This window comes from Pimephales promelas, chromosome 16, assembly GCF_988280905.1.
Source record: "Pimephales promelas chromosome 16, fPimPro1.hap1.1, whole genome shotgun sequence".
NCBI lineage: Eukaryota > Metazoa > Chordata > Actinopteri > Cypriniformes > Leuciscidae > Pimephales > Pimephales promelas.
This window is the reverse complement of record NC_142784.1, coordinates 22,737,118-22,754,170: the sequence shown is the minus strand read 5'-3', so window position 1 is coordinate 22,754,170 and position 17,053 is coordinate 22,737,118. Positions and strand designations below refer to the sequence as shown.

Sequence of the window (17,053 nt, the reverse complement as noted above, 5' to 3'; positions counted from 1 at the left end):
GCGCCATTGCCTCCTATTGTTTTAGTTGCAACTTGCGTCCACTGGAATAAACAGCTCGAGATTTACGACTGACACTAACGTTACAACGTTAGCCCTTGTATAATGTCGAGTGGGTAAACAGTTTCTGTTATAAATTGTTTCAATGGTGGCAGTAAAATTTCAATTTTGAAGAGAAAACACTGTGAATACCCCGGGTCGACTGCCACTGTCTGGAGCCGTACGGTAAACACAGATTTCCTGGGCGAGTACAAGACGCGGACATTCGCGTATAATAACAATTATTTAATGACATAAGTAAAAAAATATAATAAATGTGTGATATAGTGATCAGCAAAATCTCCTCTCTTGTTATTTTTTCTATTCAATTTACATGCTATGGTCATTAAATGGCTTTCCTGAGCTGAATGTAACGTTATGTGACATAATTGTTCTCCTGCTGTTATATTGACCTCTTTCCATGGTTTAAAAACAGTAGTTGGTCGATATTATGTATACTTTCTAGCTGTAACGTTACCTTACCCATGCCCGTTGCAATGTAAAAATTAGATAAATAATGGACACAAATGAAAAACATGAATTTGTTTATTTGATTTCATTTATTTATTTATTTATTGTTGCCAAATGGACAGATCTTTTTTTTAGTTTCCTCGGTAGCAAACGTTAGCCTAGCTTGCTTGCCAAGCTATTTTCATAAATAATCTGTAAGATCGTTTGTACCTTCATCTGTGACTGGAGGCCAATGTCTAACATCATCAACCCAACAAGTCTGCCTGGCTGTAGCTGTCATCAAGGGTGCGTTATCACCTTATCTCCGAGGTTTGTTTACATACCGGTGCATATGTCTATGCCGGTGTAACAGCTCAGTAATGGCGTCGCCACAAGATGGCAGCCTACACAAGAACGCTCGTCGGATTCGTCTATACACAGACATCCTATGACGACAACAACTTTAGACGCATAATTTCGTTGTTGAATTGGCTGACAGACTGAAATTACTATTTGCTCAAAAATCATAAAATACACTTACTAGCTACACAGGTGACGGTGGATCGCAAACAGTAGACGACGATCCACACTTGAGGATTAATTTTTAAGCCACAACAACAGGATTAACCCACGAGTCCACGACAGAACACTTATGTTTCCATGAGACATTACCGGCTGTCGTTGAAACAATGGAGGATGTGTGTACAGATCACCGAGGGCGGGGTCTAGGCCACAGCCACACTGTCAATCAAACCCCTTTCTCACTTCTACGTCACAAAGAGCTGAATCTCCGTACTGAACAGCTCGTTCTGAGGCAGTGGCAGTGCATATGATTTATTGAGATTGAAAAAAAACCAGTGGGTGGATTTATATCATTCTAGGGTGGTTTTACTCACATTTATGTTCAAACACCATGTAAAAGTGAATTTTCCATAATAGGTGCCCTTTAAGAAAATGAATACAGACTAAAAACAAGTATATTTTTACCTTGAAAATGATCTAAAAGGTTTGGGTTTTTATCAGTGTTTTAGAACATTTTACTTGGTTACAGGACTTCACATTAAATCAACCAAACCAAAATGGACTTATACACCACAATCTTGCTGTGAAAAAAAAAAAACTTGGTTAAAAGTAGCAATGACTGCAGTTAAAGGACTTACTCCATGCTATTTTTGTCACAACCCGAGTGTTATTTATACATATATACATAACAGTCTATTTGAATATGTTTTTTCCCCTTCATCGGAATAGGAAGAAAGTGTTTGGAATGAAAAGGAAGGCTCCACTCATTGACTGATTGAATTTCCCCATCTGTTTTTTTCAAAAGGAAGCCAGTTTTATTTTTGAGGTCTCTTCAGCAGACATCTCGTTCCTGGCTCAGATCAGTCTTCCCAAGAAAAACGAGGGCTAGTTGGAATTCCTCAAAGAGGGCAGGAAATAGGGTGGAGGGACCAAAGACAAGGTTGTAGTTGTGACCACATGGGAATCGCAAACATGACGGCTGTAGAAATTTGGCATGATGTTTAGTGCAACTTAATCTCCTAAACAGTTCTAGATTGGCAGCATGGCTTCCAGTAAAGGTAAAACTAAAAATAGGCTCTCAGTAAAAAAAAATAAAAAAAATATCAGAAGTCTGACGTTTTTTCCACATAAATCTTTCAATTTTGGGTCCTTATTTGCTGTGAATTAAATGGCAGGCAGACCTTTACTTTTCATTGTATTAATGCCGTACACTGAAAAAAATAATATGCTTTATCTAATCAATAAAATTGTGGCAACATATTACAAGCAATATTATTAATTAAATTGTACAAATTAGAATTAATTAGAATATTAATTTGATTAACTATTACTCAATTCTAATTTGTTCAATTTAATAAATAATATTGCTTGTAATCTGTTGCCACAATTTTATTGATTAGATAAAGCATATCATTTTTACAGTGTATATATTTAGCAATTTGAAATTAAATCATAGAACATCATTTTATACAAGAAATGAAAACTACTTGTATAATCATTTTTGGTTAATATGAGGGACACTACACCTATTCTTAATTTAGTTCTTGCCGAGGAATAGTGACACAAAAAAAATGCCAACGCATCATTCAACTCTTCTATTTTCAATCAGTGTTGATGGTACGTCCGTGACAAGAAGCTGTTTTGTTCTGAGAAAAACTTTGCATTCATTTTAAAACAAAGCAGCTGGGCTAAAATAAGCTACTTTATAAGAACATTACGCAAATTTAGCCTCTGTTTAATCAAGGCCTGTTTCCCCTGCCAAAGAAAATCAACACTCTTACCACTCCAGTTATAAAAACAGCAGGGTGTGGTGGTACCCTGTATAGAAATGTGTTTACAACAGACTAAATGTAAAAATTAAAAAATAGTCAAATAGGATATTTTCTGGGGTTTCTCATTTAGGGAGGTTCAACCCAACAACAAATGACAGAGTGGAGACATTAAACAAACGAACACCATTTTAAGTTCATCAGTTGACATTGGTGGTAAGGCCAGTGTTTGAAGAGCCATAAAGGTAACCTACATGGCAATTAAAGGGATAGGTCATCCAAAAATAAAAATCCTGTCATTGTTTACCCATCCCCATGTCATGCTGTATGGCTTTAAAACAATATATGGTCCCCAAAACTGTTTGGTTACCAAGGAAAGTTTGGAACGACTTGAGGGTGAGTGAATGATATCAGAATTGACATTTTTTGCCAAACCTTTTTAAAGCATACCAACAGTCAGAGCTAGGAATGTTGAAGAGCTGGAATCGAGAGGAAATGACTCATATGCTCAAACATAAAGAATCATGATGCAACCACCACCAATTCACCCATCGTTTGAGGTCGTGCTAGGTTTCAATCTGGTATTGCCTTTATTAAATACTTCACAATTTCACCTACAATGAATGGTTACAAAATGGTTACCTTTTGTCAAATACGGACACGTTTCAATTTACAAAGCTGACATTTTGCAGAGAGGCAACCCAAAAACAAAAACCCAGATACTTCAGAGCAGTCAATAAGACCTACCACGTTTCAGGGAAAGACTGACAGAACTGTGAGAGAACAAAAGAAAGACATGATAAATTTTCCCCTCAACATTAGCTGCTGAGCAATTCAAGTTAATTTACAAACCAGATGCAAAGAATATGTACTATACACATGTATATATTTATATTTATATATATATATATATATATACACATTCATAAAATGGTTCAATTTGACAGCCATGTTACAAAGAAAAAAATAGCAGACTGCTTAAGTATAAAAAATAAATAAAAATGATCTCACATGTGACAAACAAGTATAACAGTAGGTCTGATCTGTGAAGTGGCACCAACAGACTAAACACGAATTTGAAACAATAGGAATATAAGGGGCATCCATACAGACATGAAAAAGGAGCCAACTAGTCTAAGCAGAAGAAATGTAGCTAAAATTTCTTAAAAGGATCTAAATCACTGGTGGGAACCAACTGAAAAGTGCCAATGAGCAACAGGAACTAGTTCAGTTCCACCTCAGGAGGCAGAGGGAGTGGCAGTAAATGAAGTCTCCCTGCTGCCAGATGATGTGGTGGGGTTAATGGGTCATAATCCAACAAACCTGTTTGGTGTAGGCTGATGAAATTGTCTTTACAATGCCAAAATTAATGTAATTCAGTGTCTCCTGATGTACACACCCTTAGAGGTCCTTAAAATGACATTTATTTAAACGTTTCTTATTTGGTTTTTTAAAATAGACATTTCGTTTTTATCTTTCCCTCACTACTACAGACTTCATCCCTCCCAATCCCAACCGTCCAATAGAAATATATATGTGAATACTGTGGAGTGTAATCTGGGCTGGCAGGGGTGAATAACTTTATACATCAGGTCTCAGTGAAGCCACACACCTAAAAGTCCTAAAGCAGCTCACAACAACACAGTAGAGTTCACTGTTCACTGGCAAAACGGTGACGCTGTGGGGTCAAAGCCTTTGAAAACGTCCTTTAGAGAGGCATTGTCCTGTTCAGCCGTGTCAGGCTGGGCGGGGCTATTGCCGCCAAAAGGGCTGCCGGTGCCGCTTGGTTTGTTGGCCTGCTTTACCATGGAGAACAGTGTGGATACAGGAAGGTTGTGGACCCCCGCGGGCTGCTCCGCAGAACCAGGAGGGCCCTGACCAGCCGTGGTTGGAGCACCTGTAGCAGGGGTCCCTGTGGCTGTCCCTGCATTGGGCGAAGGTGACGGTTTGGGTCGAGGGCGATTGTAGCTGTTGTAGCGATCCGTAGTCTGCTCCGTCGAGCTCTTCTCTGGTTCCGGCTGGTCCAGTGCAGACTTGCGCACAAACAGCGGCTCTTTAGATTTGGGCTTAGCTGAAGGTGCTGTACTTTCGCTTGACTTTGGTTCAGGGGGGGGGCTAGTGTTTCTAGTTGCCCCTGAACCGTCTGCCTTGTCTGAGCCCTGAGTCCGAGGATCGTACAGACTGATGCCGCTCAGCACGCTGCTGCTGCTGCCGCCGCCACCACCACTACCTGCACCGCCAGCTCCCACGCCTCTAACGGACCCTCCTGCCGATAGCAGCCGAGGGTCATAGGGTGCAATGGTGGGGCTGGTGGAAGGTGGAGATAAGGAGGCGGCTGGGGGAGATCCTTGAGGAGCAGGTGGCTCAGAGGTGGACTTGAGGGCAGATTTCTGTGGCTGGAGTCGGGGGTCGGCAGGGGCTTTTCGTGCCATGCGAGGGTCAACAGGTTTCTCAACAGAGATGGACGGAGGTGACGAGATTCCTGTAGAAGCACCTTGAGTGGGGCTGGATGAAGTGGCGTTGACAGTTTTGAGGATTCGGGAGAGCAGCTCAAAGTCTGGAAGGGTAGAGGAGGATTGATTTGATAGCTCAGCAGGAGGAGCAGTAGAAGGAAGAGAAGCGGAGTGGTGCTGGGGCTGGGTGCGAGACAGACGAGGATCTATGGCAGTAACTGGAGGGATGCCAGGGGGCAGTGGGAGCAAGTCTTGTTTGGGAATGGGGATAGGGATGAGGTCTTCAGGACTCCACAGCACCGCCTTAGAAAACAAAGGCTTGTTCAGGACTACATCCTTTTTAATGTGGCTGAACTGCTGTAGTTGGGAGCGGGGATCACGCAAAGCCATGCCCATCAAAGGGTCGAGAGGGATGGGCACAGGCTTGTCCCTTAGCATCCTCTCACCCTCCTCTTCCTCATTACTGGCTGGGGCGGTCAATGGAGGAGGTTTGTACACAAGTGGAGGCTCTGGTTTAGGGGCATGGGCGGCTGCATGCCGGGCAAGTCGGGGGTCTGAAGGGGTAGGAGATAGGGCGGATGAAGCACTGGCCTCGGGTGCCTGAGAGTCTGTGTTCCGGGAGAGACGCGGGTCTCGTGCCAGCCGGGGGTCTGCTGGTCGGCTGGGTGGAAGTGGGGGCTGAGACTTTTGTAGACGAGGGTCACTTGGAGCTCCATCCTGCTTGGCAGGGCCTTGGGTCTGGGTTTGTTGGCGTAAAGTTTTGAGAATGGAAGTGACACTGCCACCACCATCCTCATCTTCACTGGAATACCAGTTTGCTGAATCTCCTGTGAGTAAAAGGAATTGATTTAGACCAATTTAGAACTCTATCTGAAGGCTTGAAATTCCATTTTAGGTTGGTTAAAATTAGCTGTCAATCACTCCCTTTCACTGCGCTCTGTTGTCACGTGACAGGGAGCTAGCTAGCAGTCAAAATGTAAAGTGCTGAAGAGAGATGAAAAGAACACCGTTACAATATCACATACCCAGTACTTGATTTGTCCTGCTTAAATACTTCACTAAAATGCTCCAAAACTGAATTTTTATTTCCTTCCTTTTGTTTTGTTTTTAATTCTCCTTTTTAAAAATTGATCATGGATCTGTTTTGCATTTATTGCAACTTAAAAAAAATCAGGCCCTGCAACTGCGAGTTTAATGAGAGTCTGCAAAGTAGTGACTGACAAAATAACATTAGTATTTCCAACATAATGTTGGAAAACACTTTTATCAGAATTATTTGTATATTTTAAGTTGAGGACGTTAAGGTATTAGTTAAAAGTTTCTTAAGAATAAAAGAAATATCTTTACTAATGCTGTAAAATATATAGGGAGCCCTTACTTGCACATTACATTACTATTAATGGTTAACAACAGAGCCCAAACTATTGGGCCTAAATTCAGTTGCTATTTATTTTTTAGATATAAAAAAGTATGCAAACAACTGAACATGTCAGTATATGTTTTTACTCCAATTCGTTGTTGAAATATAATCATTTGCACACTGGCTTTCATTTTCATGACAGACATGTTAAACATGCATTAAATAATCAAGACATCACTAACAGGTTAAGTAAAATATAATGAATATATAGGCTAATTTAGTGCATATATTTAGCGAAAGAGTTCATTTCTCTTATGCAATTATTGGTGGTTAGGCTACAACGCTGTTTTCTTCTTGTATACACAAACATTTGCAGGGTGAATAAGTGTAGCGTTACACCTCTAATTACTATTTGATCAAATGTCAATGAAGAAAAATTTGTTTTGTGACAACCTTAACAATGGACTAGGGCTGAGCGGGGCAGTAGGGGGCGGAGCAAGTTTGGTACGCTATGAGAGTATTGCAACACGTACCGTGGGTGGTGTAGCGCAGTTTTTAGTTCAGTTTGAATATCGTTACATCCCTAATATATATATATATATATATATATATATATATATACATACATACATACATTTTAGTTGTTGTGCTCCTAAATTTTAGGTTTGAATATTGTTACATCCCTAATATATATATATATATATATATATATATATATATATATATATACACACACATTTTAGTTGTGGTGCTCCTTAATTTTTTTCTTGTGCTCCAAACTTTTTGAAGCTGGGAGCACCAGTGCTACCAAGTTAAAAGGTTCATTTTGAGCCCATAATCTGATTTTCTTTTTCTGGTAGTCTCATCTGAAAACATCAGCCTCTGTTAGTTTCAGTAGTATTAGTGCCAGAAAGCACCATCTAGTGGAGGGACAAGATATTTTGGTGGCAAGATTGCACAACCCCAGACCAGAGGATGTTTACAGTATTATGATGTCCTGGGCAGGGTCAAGCTCTGAGCAGAGTCCTTGAGATGTTTCCTTTCCAGAAATAGCCATAGTAAAATATACATTTGAAGTCAGCACTTTGAAAACCTCAGCTATTTGTATGACAACAATGTTACAATAATCAAAATGCTTTCTTGAAAAGTATTTTGGTAAAAAAAAGGAACATTCCTGAATAAAAGATATGCATGTTGTTTCCAAAGAAAATATGTCATATGATTGCACTGAATACTGCCACCGCAGGAAATGGAGTTGTGCAGTAGTACCTTCATTCTCCCTCTCAGTTCCTCCTCCTTCAGCAAGCCTCTTGGCTCTCTCCTCATCTTCCTGCTGTTTCTGCTGGAGCCTCATAAAAAGCACACGCTGTGCTGGGGGGAGGAAATCTGGCACTGCCATCCCAGGCTGATTAGATGGGCCTACATTAGGTGCACCCTCTACATTTCCAGAGTTCTGGTTCCCAGGTGACTGATCATTGAAGTTTCCACCACCTCCCCCTTGAAAGTTGTCACCTGTACCGGGAGGCAAAGAATGGGACTGAATACTAATGTTTCATAAATACAGCAGCGTATGACAATAAAGCAGCTCAACTGGTAGAGCATGGTGGTGGCCAAAACAAAGTCATCGGTTCGACTCTTAGGGAATGCATATACTTTGATTTAAAATCAATTTGGATAAAAACATCTAAAAAATGCTTAAATGCAACTGTGGTTTTGCCAGCTCTGAATTTACAAAACCAAAGTTGAAGTAACAAATGAACTCACCATCTCTTCCACCTCCATCTATTGACATGACTTGCTGCTGCTGGTAGAAGTTATCATAGAAGTTGTTACCAGATGATCCACCACCTTGAGGCATCATTCCCGCGTTTGGTGGTCCTTCTACCTGGCCAAAATTCTGCATCATTGGCGGTCCTGGTGGAGGGCCTTGATTCATGTTAGGTGGGCCCATAGGAGGCATATCATGAGGACTGCCTGGAATTATGTGTCCTGGTGGCGGGACACAGGGAAAGCGAGGTGGAGGTGCACCTGGAGGACCTACAGGAGGGCCCTGAGGTCCAGCAACACTTGCAGCAGCATTAGCAGGACCTGGTCCTCTGTAAAAGAGAGCATCTGTCTCAGTATATTCTGTATGCAGCTAGTAAGTAAACCAACATGATTTGATAGAAAGAAAAAGACAGCTAACCTGACACCAAGTTTTTGTGCTAGCTGTCCTGTGGGCTTCACCACAATCTCAAACAAGGAGGGGATCTTCTTCCCAGCATTTCCTCCACAAGCAGGTGGTGGACCCATAGGTGGCGGAGGAGGACCGTTGGGGTTTAGAGGCCCTTGGAAGGTGCCTCCATCTGGGCAGGGAGGAGGAGGAGGGCCTGGGCAGGGCCCAACTCCAGGACCAGGACCTGGGCCAGCACCAGGGCCTGGAGCTGGTGGACCACTTGGAGGAATATTACCATGTGGGGCAACAGGCATTCCAAATTCCATAGGCGTGGAAGAATCCCCTGGAGAAGGTCTTGGTGGAGTTGGGAGAAGACCAACACCAGGGGGTGGTTTTGGAAGAGGGTTAATGCCTTGCTTTTTCAATTCCTCAACCTCTTTCTCATCTTCTGCACCAGCTTCTGCATCCTCTGCCAGCATCTTAATTGGAAGAAAAAAACATGTGTGATGTTAGTCAGGGTCCACAGAAACATCAACAACTCTACAAACTACATTTAAAATATCTGCGATGACCACCTTATCCAGCAGCTCTTGAGTATCTTCTGTTAGGGAGTCATGAGAGAACATGCACTCTTCACCATTCACACAGTTCCCTGTGGTATGGAACAACTTGCAAGGGAAATCACGTGCCGTAGAGTCAAGGAGTTATTTTACAACGTGTGGAAACTCTTACTGTTTTCAGAGTGCAAGTACATTATAAGAGCTTATATGACAATACCAGCAAGCAAAATGACCAAAGGATATCATGCATGTAGGGACAGTTTTCTGCTCGTGCACAGAAACCAGTGATGTAAAACTTGCAGAGTTCCTTCTTCTTAGGCAGCTCAATGTCATGGCTAAAGTTACAGTGGTCACCCTGATGATAAATTGACAGGAATTAGTACAAAAATAACTATTATTGTCAACAAGTCATATGAGATTTTACATCATATTATAAGTCAGACATAATTAATTTATTAAAACATACTAAAAACTTTTTAATACTCAGAAACAACAAGGACATCTAAACTGTTTCTCAACCAATTTTATCTGGAAAATCTTCCAAAGTTGGATTACTGTGTTTACCCAAGTACAGCGGCCCTCAATATAGTATTTACAGATGGCTTTCCCCTTCTTGTCTGGCCCATGTTTCTCCTGCTCATGTCTCCTCGGGCCTCCAGATCCATCCTAAAGCAGTCACAGAAAAAATAATTCAGATGCTTATTTATGTTCTGCTGATGAAATATGAACCAAGTAGATAATCTGAAGAACTGTCTTACTCCCAAGTCCATTTCTCCGTTGTTATCTTCATCAGGACCTTGGTCTCCTCCACGGCCTCTCCCTCGATTTCTCCCTCTGCCCCGGTTCATTCCTCGACCTCCTTTCCCTCTCCCGCGACCTCGTCCACCTTTCGCACCTGAAGAAAAAAACACAAAGAAATGAAAAACACTCCAACATAAATAATGGTTTACCTTCACATTTAATAGTCAAGCAGAACTCACCCCGCCCTCTGTCCTTTGATTTCCTGTACTGGTTTAGTTCTTTTGAATAGTCATCATAGTCATCGTCTCCCATGTTTTCATAGTCATCCTCTCCATACTGTCAAAGAAAACATTCATGCTTTAGGGGAAGTAAAAGACAAACTGACTGATGTGTAAAGCTTGCCTAGTAATAATGACAGATTATGTAATTCAGGATATCTGACCAATCATGTGTTTTTCAGTTATTAACGATTTTTGGAAAAGATTTTGATTTATACTCACAAAAAATGCAATTTTAGCCCATTAAATATTTTACAGCAGAGCTATATTCCCTATAGAAATGTAATGTTTTTTTTTTCACCATTTTCCACATAATATATTGCATAGCCTACATTACATTTACTATATTTGTTTCCATATCATTCAATATGAACAATGTTTGTAGGATATAATTGGGCAGGATGTGAAATAATAATAAAAAAATACAGTTTTTACTTATCCAAATAGAAAAATGTAGAAAGTACCGAGATATATAAAACCTATCGCCATTTAACCAAAAAATACCGAGATATGATTTTTTGGCCATATCGCCCAGCCCTAGGTATGAGCTTTTGTTTAAAACATGAATTATGACCCACCTCCATCTCATCTCCATACATGCCATCACCATCATCATTCTCTCCTCCCATTTTGCCCCGTCCTCGTCCTCTGCTGCCTCCTCGCCCACCACGTCCTCTCATTCCTCTCCCTCGACCTCTCTGGTTCTTCATGCGGTTTTTGCCACCTGTGTGACAGTAATAATGGTCAGCAGATGTAATTGCACACACGCTGACACACTGGTGTAAATTCACACACTTTGAGCTGGAGAATGAAGTAGGCAGACACTGATCATGTGATACTAGTTATAATTATGACGCAACTAAACGACAAAATCCACCCATACATTATTAGAAATAATGTATTGCACATATGTTTTATTAATACCCATTCAGCCAGAACCATTCACCATTAAATTAACATTCACCTCTGCCACGAGGACCCCCTCCAACCTCTTTGGCCTTGCGGTACTGATTTAATTCCTTGGTGAAATCATCATAGTCATCATCACCCACTTCCTCATCCTCTTCACCTTCATATGTTTCCTCCTCATAGTCATCATAGCCACCATAGCCCTGCTTGTCCATCTTCATATATCCGCCTTTCTTTGGGATGGGACCTCCATGAGCAGAGGAAGCAGGAGGGTACCCTCCTTGAGACTACAAAATATAGACTGGGATTAAAACCTAATCTGATTGGTTGGCCAGTCTAGGTAGTTGTTGTGGTATGAATGTTATTTTAAAATCAAATATAAATGTTTTACTAATATAAATGTTACTTTAAATAGAACAAAAAACAATGTTTTACTCACAGTGGGAGGATACTGAGGGCTGTATTCCCTGTACTTCCTCTTTTCACTGGGACTGTAATCTGAATCATCACTGTAGTCTGAGTGGTCATCGCTGGAGGAAGCGTGCCGCTGCATTACACACAAAAACATTTGATAAGATGATACAGATGATATAGACTATCCACCACTAAACGTTTGTAGTCAGTAGGATTAAAAAAATAATAATTCAGCAACGACACATTCATTTGATCAAATGTGAATATATGTGACTATACCAGAATTTCCCTGTTGAACAGATTCTTAAACACCTCTGATAGTTCATTGTGCTCACTCGCTGTGATTTGTCTGTGATTGGCTACAATGATCAACGCTTTAAAAAAATGTTGTAAATAGATGCTCTTCACCAAGTACTTACACAAATGCACACGAAAGCAGGTGTGTATCAGCGGATCCCTAATATATCTGCTGATAGCTGATAGACTCTTGCTTTCAAACGCTCCCGTGTGCATGTGTAAGCCCCCGGTGAAGAGCAACAAAGACATCTATTTACAACATGTTTTTGAAATGCTTACATGTTGAACATGTGAATACAATGGCCAATCAGAGGTGCATAAAAATCTCTTCAAAATGCTAAGAGGAAAATGCTGGTATCATCAAAATTATTTATTTTTTTTAGTACCAAAGTCTGTACTTTTGCCAACACTAGTACAATGTCACAAAATATTTCAATTTCAAATAAATGTTGTTCTTTTGAATTTTCTATTCATCAAAAAATTCTGACATCAAAAAAAGACCACAATTGTTATCAACATTGATAATAATAAGAAATGTTTCTTATTAGCAATAAATCAGCATTTTAGAATTATTTCTGAAGGATCATGTGACACAATAATGGAGTAATGATGCTAAAATTTCGCTTGGCATCACAGGAATAAATATTTTAAAATAGAAAAGTTATTTTAAATTTTAATACGATTTCACAATATTACTGTTTTTTTATTGTATTTTGGTCAAATAAATGCAGTGCTTCTCTCAATATCAACACAAACACTTACCTTGTGCTTAGATTTACGCTTTTTCTTGGCCCTCCTTTTCTCTTTTTCACGCTCTCTCTCCCTCTTTCTCTTTCTCCTCCGCCGATGTGACTTTTCATCATCCGATTCACTGACATGGCGTTCTTTGCTGTGGCGAGGTTTATCCTGGGGATCAGCTCCCTCACCGCTGGGCACCTCTGCCTCTCCGCCATCATCCTCCAACTCGCCTTCTTCCAGTTCCCCATCTTCTTGCCTGTTTGACATGTAAAAAGCACAGAAAGAACATCACAACTCTGAACAGGATTACACAGGAATCTTGGTTGTTGTTTTTTTAATCACTGCCATTTGAGAAATCTTGATCTATGGTAACTGGTTAGTTGCACAAAAGCTACTGTTGTCAAAAGCAGTGCAGAACAGAACATTAACTCTATTAATTGCTTTTTAAGTGGGCCTTCATTCTTAATTCTGACATGGTGACTTCTGCTGATCTGCCTATTAACAATTCACATGTCTTTACGGTGTAGATAACTAAGCAAATTGGGATGTCTTAACAGCATTTTATCTTCAAACTTTCAGGCAGTAAGGGTAGCGCTAAAGGGCAACAGGACTGCCAATATGCCAATATAGTATTGCATGCGTACAGATGCAATACTATAATTGAGTTGCTTCAAGCATCACACTAGTGGTGTCAAATGTTGGCAGATTATTTGTCACATGCTGAGAACAACCCAGAGTCATTACAGAGCCGATCTGTTTATAGAAGATGTAACATACAAGTACAGGACACTGGTGGTAAACACTCATTACGTTCAGGCAGAAATGCCCTTTAAAACTAAGATAAGGAGTTGCCACATAAGACATAGAAGCAATGCTGCACTTTTGAATTTTGCATTGACAAAACATTATCACCTAACCCCTCAACTTTGGCCTATTAAAACAACAGATCCCAGCAATTCAACTTCTGACAAGAGAATGTGTGATTCCAGATGAACTGCAATGCAAAGCTGTGTGTGAGATACGATTCAAAAGATACAAGATCGATTATTACCACAGAAGTTAAACCAGCTGCATAATGTACAAAAACGACAATGACAATTTAAAACTCTCACTCATCTTCCAATCAGTATGAAGTCTGCATAAAGGTCTTAATACAACCATTCCTATAAACTTTATTGGAAGACAAAACTTATTCTAGTGAAATTTAAATCCTCCAACTATGTGGATATTTTTCAGGATTCTTCCAAAGCTTTTTTTTTTTTTTTACAATTAGTCTACAATCAAGAGACAAACTTCTTTTCTCAATGGACTGTCTGTACAAGATCTGGCATTAAATTAGGCTAAACTTATGTCATCTGCTTCTGAACATGTAATGTCTTTAAAGTATTACAGAGGGATTCAATTTATGAATTATGACTGCATTAACTACAAATCCCTCGGTCTCTATCAAAATAATCTCCACAAGCATTTATATCATGTTGTGAATAAACATCTACGAGCTTCAGCATATATCTAACAGCTCTAGCAAGTCTCAGTGAGCATGCTTATTATTGAACATACTGAAGTACCAAAAGAATATGGTCAGACAAAAACCAGGCCACACTTGTAATTATTACTTGTCAAACACACCTTGTGAAAACAATTGCCAAAAGAAAGGATGCCAAAGTAAACAAGGAAGGGATTTCTTACATCATGTAAAGTGTTGCAAGAAAAACTTGGCAGATAGACAGCTTGAAAACTACCTCTAATTTTACTAAAGAAAAGTTACTAACAAACTTTGTTCTCTTTAAGTACCCAAGTTATAAGATACAATATCATGCAAAGACAAACAAATGTGACTAAAAAATACTGGCCTTCGTATTTCTGGTAATGAACTGAAAATACTTACTGCGAAATATTAAATTTATGCATAAATGATTTTCATGGAAGGTGATAGGTTGCATTTGGGGCATTTGCAGACAATGGTGGTATGGTTAAGAACCTTTGTGTTTTGCTTCATGTTTTGGTAAGACCTTGAATGCTTCTGAGACATTGGACAAATCACTGGTTCATAAGGGATGCATGTGCACATAAAGCTAACTAGTTTACAACAAAAACTAGAGTATGTTGAAACAGGAGCACCTTTTGTGGAACATTTAACAGATTATTTACAATACGTTATAGATTTCTAGTACTGTCGACAATGTATCTGACGTGAAAGACTTGAGGGACAGTATTTAACCAATTAAGGGAGCCAAAACATTAAAAATAAGGAGGGGAAATAATTTTCGTTGTTAGTTCCTATCAAAATGTCGTACTGTTACTAAAATGTAGCTATTATGTTAAACCAAAATTTTCTTTTAGAATAGACATGAATAAAAAAATAATAAAAATAGCTGTACTAACTACTTGCACTACAAGAACGTAATACTTGAAAATATAGAGGTATCATTATATAGTTCTTTTTAACGTTAAAATAAAAAATAACGTTATCAATAAATCTAAGTGCGTAGCTCGTGACACTTAGCACACACTCAGGATGAGTGCTAAACGGTGACAAATTTAAATCGTCTTTCTTAAATAATGATATTACATTAAGATAAACTGAATCGTACTGTATTCGATGGCTAATTGAATGAATTGAAAGAATGGTTAATCAAGCGACCAAGCCATAATCCATGCTAGTTCGTGGCTATTCTTTAGCTTCTGTTAGCCGTGTTGTTGTTGTATTTCACGTAGCCGTCGGCTAACTCTGTTAGCTTTAGCTTTGTCCGGGCCTCGCGATGGATAAAAATACAAATTCCTTAATGCGCTACCGGGGATGAATTTTACCACTTATCCGTCAAATTACGTACAATTTGCGTTCGCAATTAAGATTTTAATTGGACATTAATAACCAAAAACTTGTTTACTCGTGTGTGTTTTTTCTTTTGTCCGTCCGTTATTTATCTGTGATGAAAACATTAAGTTACTGGAGCAATGTTTTGGCGTAGTTGTGGCCCGCTTGGTCTTCGATCACTTAAAAAGCTTCGAAAAGTGACGGAAAATGTAAATTTGATCATATTCGGAATGTTTTCCTGATTCGCTTGTGACCTTCCAGGTTGCGCTGTTTAACGTTTCAAGATGGCGTTTCGTTACCTCTGTACGCTTCCCAGAAAAGGCGACTTTAATCCCTTTGAAAGAAAAAAGCAAATGCCCGTGCTTTTGTTTTTGGAAAAAAGCAAAGGACAAATCAATAGTTGGATAGAAATATGATGATATTACTCGACCTTTCGTCAGTGAGAAGGCTGTTGTGTTCGTGGTTGGCTGTTGGGGAGTTTGGATGGACAGTCATGCTTTCCACAGCCATTTCCTCTAACGTACTACATTCAGTGCAAAAAATCAACTGTCTTATGCGTTACTTGACTTTGATCTACTTGTTGATTGGTTTTAGGAAGAGATTCAGTTCATAGTAGTCAATTCCCCACTAACAGTTTAAAAGAGAAACAGGTTGAAAACGTTCCTGAGGTTCTCCGTCCTACAGTTGCGATGTGAAATGAAACTCATTCACTTAAAATGGCGAAGCTTCTTCTCCGAGGAGAAGGGGACGGGCTTATGTGACGTGGATTCATGACGTAGTCTGTCACGGAAATGACCGACCGGGCCATGAAGAACAATACATTATTTTTGACCATAGTAAATATATATTTCGAATTACAGTATTTTTTGTGACTCCAGATTATTCAATAATAATAATAATAAATACTTTATAATATATTTCAGTTTCTTGATTGCATGCTTCTTCCTTTTTTGATGTTAAATTTTAATAAAGATAGATTTTTTTATTAGCCTATATTAATAGTATTATATCACAATGAAATACAGTAATAATAGCAATAATTTAAATAAGTCATTCTGGTCTGGGGCTCCTTGTGAGTTTGTTTCGGGCCCTGGCCCAATGGTTGTGAACCATTGCTTTAACTCGCCAGTAAACCAACACAGTAATTCTGATATACATATTGACTCTGTGACACAATCAACTGCTCCTGAAATATAAATTATGTGTAGTCCATAAAGAAAGGCTATGATGAATGTTCTGTAACATGAAATAATATTGGCTTGGTGTAGAACTTATTTTTTTTGTTTTGTTTATTAAAATGTCCTGCTTTTTAAAAGTTCATGCCCTGGGAGCATTATTGTACACAACAATTATGTCCATAAATAGAAATATCCCACCCTTCATTAAATTATATTGTCTTGGATTAAAATATCAGTTTCTTAAAGACTAAAATATTTAATTTAATGTAGCCTATATTAAACATGCTCATGGAAACAATAATTTAATAATATAAACAGTTATGTATATTCCAATAAATATATTATATTTTATCTCTCTATAAAGTTAAGACTATT

The 17,053-nt window shown here is 39.1% G+C and overlaps 1 protein-coding gene across 2 annotated transcripts; it reads right to left on the bottom strand.

Moving 5' to 3' along the window:
• Window positions 1–3,344: 3,344 nt before the first annotated feature.
• On the bottom strand, window positions 3,345–16,225 carry zc3h4 (zinc finger CCCH-type containing 4). Of its 2 annotated transcripts, none has more exons than XM_039670564.2 (14): window positions 15,931–16,225; window positions 12,707–12,938; window positions 11,673–11,780; window positions 11,289–11,520; window positions 10,903–11,048; window positions 10,286–10,382; window positions 10,064–10,200; window positions 9,870–9,971; window positions 9,549–9,660; window positions 9,321–9,430; window positions 8,776–9,224; window positions 8,355–8,686; window positions 7,860–8,102; window positions 3,345–6,057 (listed from the first exon to the last, which is right to left on the bottom strand). In XM_039670564.2, exons 1-14 carry the CDS (start codon window positions 16,008–16,010, stop codon window positions 4,436–4,438), a joined length of 4,002 nt encoding a protein of 1,333 aa, XP_039526498.1. In that variant the 5' UTR covers window positions 16,011–16,225; the 3' UTR covers window positions 3,345–4,435. The 2 variants fall into 2 exon arrangements, with proteins under 2 accessions (XP_039526498.1, XP_039526499.1); XM_039670565.2 differs by having other exon boundaries at window positions 11,394–11,520.
• Between the last annotated feature and the right edge of the window lie 828 nt (window positions 16,226–17,053).

Excerpts from the sequence above, each read along its gene's own strand:
- zc3h4 (XM_039670564.2), bottom strand. The coding sequence starts at position 16,010 with ATGGCTGTGGAAAGCATGACTGTCCATCCAAACTCCCCAACAGCCAAC. Across the intron at positions 10,201-10,285 it reads ATCAAAGGACAGAGGGCGGG|GTGCGAAAGGTGGACGAGGT; the intron begins GTGAGTTCTGCT and ends TTTTTTCTTCAG. Across the intron at positions 8,687-8,775 it reads GCACAAAAACTTGGTGTCAG|AGGACCAGGTCCTGCTAATG; the intron begins GTTAGCTGTCTT and ends TCTCTTTTACAG.